The 9233-nt window shown below is 37.5% G+C and overlaps 1 protein-coding gene across 1 annotated transcript in view; it reads left to right on the forward strand.

Moving 5' to 3' along the window:
• The first annotated feature begins 89 nt into the window (after nt 1–89).
• Ccdc158 (coiled-coil domain containing 158) overlaps nt 90–9233 on the forward strand; it is a 41244-nt gene continuing 32100 nt past the window's right edge. The window contains 2 exon segments of the mRNA XM_010619892.2: nt 90–325; nt 8669–8788. Of these exon segments, the coding sequence (XP_010618194.1) occupies nt 266–325; nt 8669–8788 (180 nt within the window). The 5' untranslated portion in view covers nt 90–265.

The raw sequence follows: 9233 nt of genomic DNA on the forward strand, positions 1-9233 counted from the left end.
GTGCGAGCTCCGCGAGGCGGCGCGGCGGGCTCGGGGCGCGGGGAAGCCGTTGGTCCTCAGCCTCCCAGAGTGCTGGGAATACAGACGTGCCAAGGCTGTTTTAAACGTATTGCCGGTCCGAGCTCTTTTGCCTTGAGCCCTCACTGTAATCGACTTTAGAATTCCGCTCTCTCTTCTTCACAGTATTAATTAAAACGCGAGTTCTTGGGCCTGGGGTGGGTGTAGCTCAGTTGTAAAGCCCTTGCCTGTACATACCGAATCCCCAATGTGGGGGTCGGGGGAGGAGCCTGAAGTCTCCGACTTTTCCCAGAAAACCCTCCTCCAGGTACGAGATTTTGTTCGTGCAGCAAGCTGTACTCGAGAGGTGGGGAGAAGTGAGGTGGGCTATTTCCCAGGAGTTTGGGCTGCTGCTTCTCTTGGCAGCAGATGCGCTCCCACACAGACCAGAGACCAGACAGGTACTGCCTGTGGTGTAGGGTCCACTGTGGGAGTGGGAAAGTGGCGGGAGAAGTCTAGTCTCTGTACAGCGTTTACTGATTTTAACTTTAACACAGTTATCTATTTATTTGTGTTATGGACAAAATGGTTTCATCATAGACATGACATTCCCAGAACAGACTGGGGACTCCAGTTGACAACAGCTTGACACGTATGCAAAACGTTTGCTGTTGTGTTTTCACAGTGGGGACTCTGTTTAGTATGTTAGGGGGACCCACATTAAAGCTCCACCATTAATTAAATTGGCCCTTTATGATCCACCTGTGTCCAAAGTCAACGCCTCCAGATTATATGGTCTAGTAGGCTGAATAATGGTACCAGAAATGCAGGTCTTAATTCCTGAAATCTGTAAATGTAGTGTGGGAAAAGGATTGCACGATGGATTGAGCCAGTGATCGTGAAATGGGGAAGATTATCATAAATTATCTGGCTATGCCCTTAGCTTTAGCAAATATTTTTGTACCAAATGGCCTATCCATACTGCTCAATATTTTTAGGGACCTACCTCTTCTCTTCAATCTTTATCATTGTATGGCTAGCGTATTAATTTTTTTTTTTTGGTACCAGAGATCGAACTCAGGACCTTGCGCTTGTAAGACATGTGGCAGCATTACTCAGCTAAATTCCCAGCCCTAGCTAGCAAATTAACTTTTAAGATGAAACTAGTTACAAATAAAAATAGGGAAATAAGTCTTCTTTTCTCATCATAATTCCTCTTAAAACCAGATATTAGCTATTATTTTATATTATGTTTCTCTTGTTTTGTTTTTCATAGCTTTAAAAAAGCTTTCCAATAGATTATCAATCATTTATCTGGGGTGTAGGATTTTATTAATTTCAACTATTTGTAAAACAGTGAATGTGGTTCCTCCACCTGCTTCACAAGTGCAAGGGGCCGAGTTCGATCCCCGGTACCAAAAAAATAAATAAATAAATAAAATAAAGTGAAGATCCTTACAAACCAGCAAAGAGCTGCCGTTGAGAGGAGCTCATGTTCCACATTCCCTGTGGGAAGAGTGATCACAAGTGATGTTTGTCTGGGGCTGTCCCAGTTTATGCCTGCAGTCCAGGGTCCTGTTCTGTGAACATTATCCTTCATCTCCACACTGTCCTACTTGGGCTCAGGTCAGGCATGGAAATTAGACCTAAGCCTTTCCCCGCTGTGGCAAGCTAAGGAGGGAAAAGTTAGGCATAGTTTTACTAAAGCCTGAGCAAGGAAGAGTAACATGAAATCATACAGTATAATCTCAGCAACAGATCGGGTCTTTACAGATTCTTGGTCACTCCTCACAGTAAGAAATGCAGTTCAATTTATGATGCAGTATACATACAACTGAAGCAAGCATCACAGAGCGGTGATTTGCTGTTCCATGTTATGTGGGCTGTTTCTGTTTTTGTCAGATGCTGGCTTGACACTCTTTCACTTGACCTCATAATTCACTGGTGCATTGCAGGGAATAACATCATTCTCCACCTGAATCCTTCTTAACCTCAGCCTCCTACACTTTACACTGCTCGAGGACTGGACACAAGAAACAATAGCCTAGGGAAGAACTTTTGTTCTTTCCTCCCCCTCTGAGGTCTACACTGTGTTCCACTGTCTTTTCTCAGGGCAAGCTTTTCCCCCCAAAGATGGATAGCAGTCATGCCCACCCCATTCTTGGGAGACCAAGCCCACACAGATCCTATGCCCATAACCCCAGCAGAAGGGTGCTCATGATGACAATGGCTCACGGGCTCAGAGGATGCTATATTACTCCAGAGAGGAAGTAGGAGAGGGGTGTTACAGCAATAACTCATATGCATCAAAAACTGCTCAAACCATTTTGAAAAGATATTCTTTATTTGCTGACAGATCAAACACTTTAAAAAGCCACCACTTAAAAAAGCTCAACCTACCTGTATTTTCTTACACAATTTGTCATTTCTGTAGCTTTGCATTATAGGGTGTCTTGGAAAAGTTAGTCCTTCTTGAGACTCACCCATTGTTTTCTAATTTTCATTTGTGCTGATATGTAGTATCATGTTCCTCAACTCTGAGTGAAGGCATAGTGGAAATTGTAACAAATAAGAAAATATCCATCTAACTAACACAAAAACAGTTCCTGGGCTTTTGTAAATGTTTGTCTGTCTCTTCAGCATTCTAGAAGCATCAGAGGAATGACTGTAAACTTTTCATATTAATGTTCGGGGATCATATAGATACAAGCATGATATCAGAACCATTTATTCTGCTCTCACATTGAGAGTCTTCCAGAGTAAGCAGTTAGGAGTAAGGATGGCACATCAAGTTAGTTTTAACATAGACCTCTGAGCTGTTGATAATAGAGCATGGTGGACCTGACAAACAGAGCTGGCACCTAGTTGATGGTTAAGTAGGCTCCTGATAGTAACTCCTTTCAGTTTAGCTAAATGCTAAGAGGTGTGTTCTGGGAACCCTGAAAGATGATTGTCTGCCATGTTAATATAGAGCTCAGCAATAACAGGTAAGGGTACAAGATCCCAACTGTACTGTATACTTAAAAAGTACCAATATATTCAATAAGATTATATATATATATGATATATATAAGATAAATATATACCATATATATGTGAAATAAGAGATATATAAGGTATATACGATAAATATATAAGATAAATATATATATGAAATGAGATATAATATATATAAGATAAATATACATGAGTGTGTGTGTATATATATATATATATATATGAAATAAGAGATATATAAGATCTATCTATCTATATATATAGTGTGTAACCAAACAAGGAAAATCAACAACTTAATAGAAGTTTGTTTGGGAGTGAGGGGGTCACAAAAAATTCTATTGTTATGAATTTTTTTTACAATGAATACAGCATGTAAAAAACAAGTTCTTCTGCTTACTTTCTTTTTTTTTTTTTTTGGTAATGGGGATCAAACTCAGGTCCTTGCACTTGTGAGGCAGGCGCCAGAACCACTGAGCTAAATCCCCTGCTCTACTTTCTTTAATTTTTATATACCTTTGACTTTACATGATTAAAACCTTAAAACTCTATTTTCTGCTGCTTCGGTGCACATTTTATTATGTACTATCCCGATAACAAATAAAAATGATATTAAAAAATATATAAACTGTGATTAAAAATGAGATTTGTGTTGGGCATGGTGTCACATGCCTGTAACACCAGCATGCCGGAGCCTGAAGCAGGAAGACAACTTCAAGTTCAAGACCAGCATTGGCTACATAGTGAGTTCAGCCAGTCTGAATTGAATATGAGATCCTGTCTGAAAAAACAAAACAAAACAAAAAAGAGATTTGTGTGAAAAGAAACTTAAAGGATGTGTTGATGTTAAACCTCAGTGTATTTTATCAGAGACAGTATTAAGTGTTTTTCCTGAGATCAGATTCCTACATTTAAATAGTGTTGGGCTGCGGAACAGCTCAGTGGTAGAATGCATTGGTTGATGCCAGCATCCCTCAAAAATGTTTTTTGTAAGAAGTTGTGGTTTTTCTATAAAATGGAATATTACTCAGCCATAAAGAACGAGAAAATAGATTCACTCATAGGAAAATGGATACATATTGAAGATTTACTCCTAAGTGAAATAAATAAGTCACACATGTGTAAATACCGAATAGTTTCCCTGGTGTGAATAATCTGCAACAATGCATAAGATTCTAATAAGATTACTGACATTTAGACATGGGAAGAAAGGAGCTAAATGTGCAGGGAAGGTGTGATGGGTAGGGGAAGAACAAAAAGGGAAAAGAAAAAAATGTGAGAGAATGAAAAGATGAAAATAAAGTGTTTGCAGATGGGGAGGGGAGGAGGGGGTGAAGGGAGGGCAGAGGTAAGGGGAAAAAATGAGAATCAAGACTTGCCATGTAGAGGTACATGATCCCAACAATGAATGTAACTGTACTGTATCCCTAAAATGTACCAATAAACTCAATAAAATTAATAAATAAATTTAAAAAAAATGTTTTTTGTAAAAATAAAGTGTTTACTATTTCAAAATATTGGTGATGTGACAGGTCTGAACAAAACTATCCCAAGTAAAATGAATGAATTAAAACTCATTTAGGAGGACATTTCTCTTCAGATTAACAAAAATATTTCCATATTGGTGAAAATAGAAATTGTTTAGAGAACATTTTAGATGTAGTTTTTGTAGCTGACCAAAATGTTTTACTGTAATACTACTTTCTGTTCTTCTCTTTCCATTTTAGGAGAACCTCCCAGAATTCCCCTTTTCGAATTTGGACCAGTAGAAGCTGTCACTATTGGCTCTGTAGACTTGGCTTTACTCTTAACTTTCGCTTTTGACAACAAAACCACTTTATGATCTTAATTCTAAGCTTATTTTCCTACTTTGAAAGTATTTGGGGCTGAATTTCATACTCTGAAGGTGAATATTTCCTGGCGCTGGCTGGAGCTAGTCCCCATGTGGGAGAGGCTGAACAGACACTTGGCATAGCTGTGCCGATGCGCCTTCATGCTGGCCTGCAGCAGCCCTTCCTGGGCCGTGGCTGTGTCTTTCTGAGCACAGAAAAAGTGAAAACAAAATACACCCACCAACATGACACCATCAAAAAACTCCCCCAAAACAGAATCTTAAGTGATTTGATAGGATTGGTAATATCCCTAAAATCAATGTGACATTGGAATGAGAATCCAGTACTAATTTGTCCAGTGATTCAAACCAAAATATAGATTCAAAGATGGTGAAAGGGAAAACCAGTGCTATTACCTCAAAAGAAAAGAAAAAGAAAAAAGTTTTACCATATCTCAGCTGTCAGTTTTTTCTGGACATTTTAAAAGGCTTCTTTGTAGTTTTTTTCCACAGCTGTTTATATCAGCTCAGCTGCTACTTCAGTGGTTTTCCCTTTCACTCTCCATCTTTTAATTAATTCACATAACTATTTTTACTCAAAAAAGTGAAAGGTAAAAGCAGAGCTATAGCAGCTGAGTCAGTACTGACAACCAAACCTGTGTTTCTGCAGGGGTCTGGAGGGCCTGCAATACTTAATGAGCAGATGGAAAGATAAGACTTCATTAACTTGCTCACTTTTCTTTTTTTTCATTTTTTTCCCTTTTATTTTGGTCTTCTAGATTTTACCATCAAGTTTGATGTTATGGTCAATCCAGAGTTTTTAAAAAGTAAAAATCTTAAAAATGCAAATGTTAAGTTTTTACAACAAAAATACAAATAATTTATTTGCTCAAGAATAGAAAGTGTTCTATTCTTGAGAGGATAATTCTGTTCAAGCTGAGAGGAGAAAATGCTTTAGTCATCTGATTAACTTAAGTTCTTAAAAATTAATAGCTCATATGACAGATGGGGAATACAAAATTTCAGCTGTATTGATACTGCTTCTGTGTACAACAGTATTAGAAACAGTAAAAAAACAACAGAGATTATCTAGAATATTCTTTTTGAATCATGCACACGCACAAAAAAATTGAGGCTGCAAGGTTATGTGACAGAACCTAGACCAGAACCTGAGGCATTTGACTGTTAGCTTGATCTGCGCTGCTCAGATCACCACTCCCCTACTTACCCACTCCTGGCCTGGCACACACAGCCACTGCGAAACAGAAGTCTGTGTTTCTTCTCCTAGCTGTTCTTGATGGTTGATTAAGTGTGTGCTGTCTTAGTTCCTGATAATGACAGAACCAGAGACTATGTCCTCTGATACTGTTCATTCATCCTTTTTTGGTACCAGGATAGAACTCGGGACCTTGAGCTTGCAAAGCAGATGACAGAACCACTGAGATAAATCCCAGGCCCTTAAGTAATTTTCTGAGCAAGATGAATGAACAAGCCAGGGATTTAGCTCAGTGTTGCCACTGCCTGCCTAGCAAACACAATAAAAAAAAAAAAAAAAAAAAAAAAAAAAAAAAGAGATTTAGAAAATTACTTAAGCTAATAGTGGTTAAATTTATAAATGAGGTGCGTTGTTTGTTTTTCTGTGTGTCCCAAACGGAGAACAAGAATGAAAGTTTTTTGTTTTGTTTTGTTTTTTGTGTGTGGTACAGATAATTAAACCCAGGGCCTTGTTCATGCTAAGCAGCAACTCTGTTTCTGAGCTACTTCCCCAGCCCTGATGTACTTTTCTATGGGATTATTAGAGTCTAGGAACATATTTTAATTAGTAATGCAGTATTTTATGCATTATTAATCCTTGTGAAATACTTTTAATAGATAATATACAGTCAAATACAGTCAGTTTAAAAATACAACCAATGTAAAATATTAAAATCTATATCCTGAACGGTGCAGGCTGGGATACTATGCTACAGGTAAATGTGAAACTGTTTGATAATTCTATATTAGTACTTAAGTCACATGTGTATGTGTAAATACATAGATATATAATTTCATGTATTCATGTGTAGCATTTATCAGAGATAGTTGCATATGTGTATGTATATGTAGTATGATTAATTATATTTGCATTAATGAAGATTTTAAATGAACCCATTCCAAGTAAAAATAAACTAGAAAATATCAAGAAAAAGTTTGTTTTGGTTGTATGTTCTCTGGTTAAAAAAGTTTTATCACAGTACATTTCTAGACTAAACTTTATTTTTGACATGGAAGATTTGGGAATGTACTGAATAGAAGCCTTAGAAAAAAGAAAGAATATGTAGCATTTGTGCAGATATAAAAGACTTCTTTTGGAGGTGGTACCAGGGATCAAGCTTGGGTCCTAAAAAAAAAAATTGGGTCCTTGCGCTTGTGAGGCAGGTGGTGGAACCACTGAGCTAAATCCACGCCCTATAAGACTCCTTATTCCTGGAATTCCTGAAAAGTAGATGATAGAATAGTATTATAGGTATCACAGTTAAACATCAGGTATGACTTTTTAACTGAGTACCAACATGTTCTTATTTTAATATTTTGTTACCTGTTATGATGTTCTGCGGCTCAGCTAAAATCCAAACCTAGAGTCTTCTGAACCTGAGATCTCAACTCACATGGTGCTGTACTGGGAGATGGTGGGCTATGGGGACCCCATTAGCAGTGAAGCAGCCTCTGTCCTCCGCTAGTGGTACAGCTGCCTAGGAACTTAGGAAAGGAAATGTTCTGCGTCTGTTCATACAGTAGCCATGGTATAGTAGAAGAGAGTTCCCTCTCCATTCAAACAATCACAAACAGCTGCCTTGTCAGTGAGAGAAAAATATGCTTATAACAGTACTTTAACATTGGTACTCTTATTCCCATTTTTTTCTCATTGAGTTTATTGGTACATTTCGATACACAGTACAGTTACATTCATCATTGGGATCTTGTACCCTTACATGACAGGTCTTGGATCTCATTTTTTCTCCTTACCCCTATCCTTCCTTCACCCCCTCCAAACTTCCCTATTTACAAATACTTTATTTCCATTTTTTCATTTTTATACTTAATGAAAATAAGGATTACAGTGATTAAATACAATTGTCCAACTATAACATGTACAACCACATATCAAAATATAGTGGCTAACGTAGCTGTTATTCTTTTATATACAATGGCTTATTCTTGAACCTCTGATATTTCTAAAACAAAATGGCTCTTCTAATATAATCCAGTGTGGGCTCAGCAGTGTATTATTTATGCCACAGTAGCTTTCTTAAAGACCAAATTACATGTTCTCATCTTTGACCTGAGTACCCAACACATGGATATACTTGATCTGCAAAGTTAAGTGGACTGCAAACATATAATTTGTAATTTTCTGAGTCATTCTGGATTTATCTGTAATTGTTATATGTAAACATGATTTTTAAAGTTAATGATTTTTATATGGTTAAAAAAGACCAAATTACAGAACATATCTTGAAGATAAATGTTGAATAGTATAAACATGACAGAGATATGTTACAGACAATGCTCAAATCCAGTGGTACCAAATATTTTGTTTTGGCTAATTTCCCTGGCTAAATACGGCATAGATCTTTTTTTTTCCTGGAGCCAGGATCAAACTCAGGACCTTGCACTTGTGAGGCAGGTGCAGTGCCACTGAACTAAATCCCTGGCGCAATAATGCATAGATCTTAAGTTTAGAACACTTTGTAAAATATAGCACAATAAACTTTTATTTTGCCCTCCACATAGTACCATTTCTCAAAATCATTTGTTTTTTGTGATCCACTAACATAGACTCTTTTCGACTTGTGCCTTTTTTAGATAGAAGAGCTAGAGAAGCAGTTAGTCCTGGCCAACTCAGAGCTCACTGAAGCACGCACAGAACGGGACCAGTTCAGTCAGGAGTCTGGAAATCTGGACGACCAGCTCCAAAAGCTATTGGTAAGGCTATACTCTAGAATATGAATGAGATTAATTCTGTGAAGCTTTGCATCAAAATATTTACAAACTAGTTTCCTTTATAAAAGCACAAATTTTACAAAATATTCATGTATATGCACAACAGAATATTCTAGACTCTCTTCATGTGCCACATGTAAAATGTAATACTGTATGCTTTTTTTTTAAGTACAGTTGTTACGGTGTGAAGAAAGGGAATCTTCAAGTAGCCGTAGTCCTTTGCTTGTTTTTTGAGACAGGGTCTCACTATGTAGTTGAGGCTGGCCTTGAACTTACGGTGTAACCCAGGCTGACCTTGAATTTGAGGCAGTCCTTCAGCCTCAGAGCTGCCATCCCCACCACATCCGGCTCTGCCATAGTCTTTCAGGAAGAATTATATTCTAATTGAAGTAGTGTTAAGTTTTGATTTTTTTTTTTTTTTTTTTTT

This window comes from Fukomys damarensis, unplaced genomic scaffold (genome assembly GCF_012274545.1).
Source record: "Fukomys damarensis isolate Sample0158 unplaced genomic scaffold, DMR_v1.0_HiC HiC_scaffold_32, whole genome shotgun sequence".
Taxonomy (NCBI): domain Eukaryota; kingdom Metazoa; phylum Chordata; class Mammalia; order Rodentia; family Bathyergidae; genus Fukomys; species Fukomys damarensis.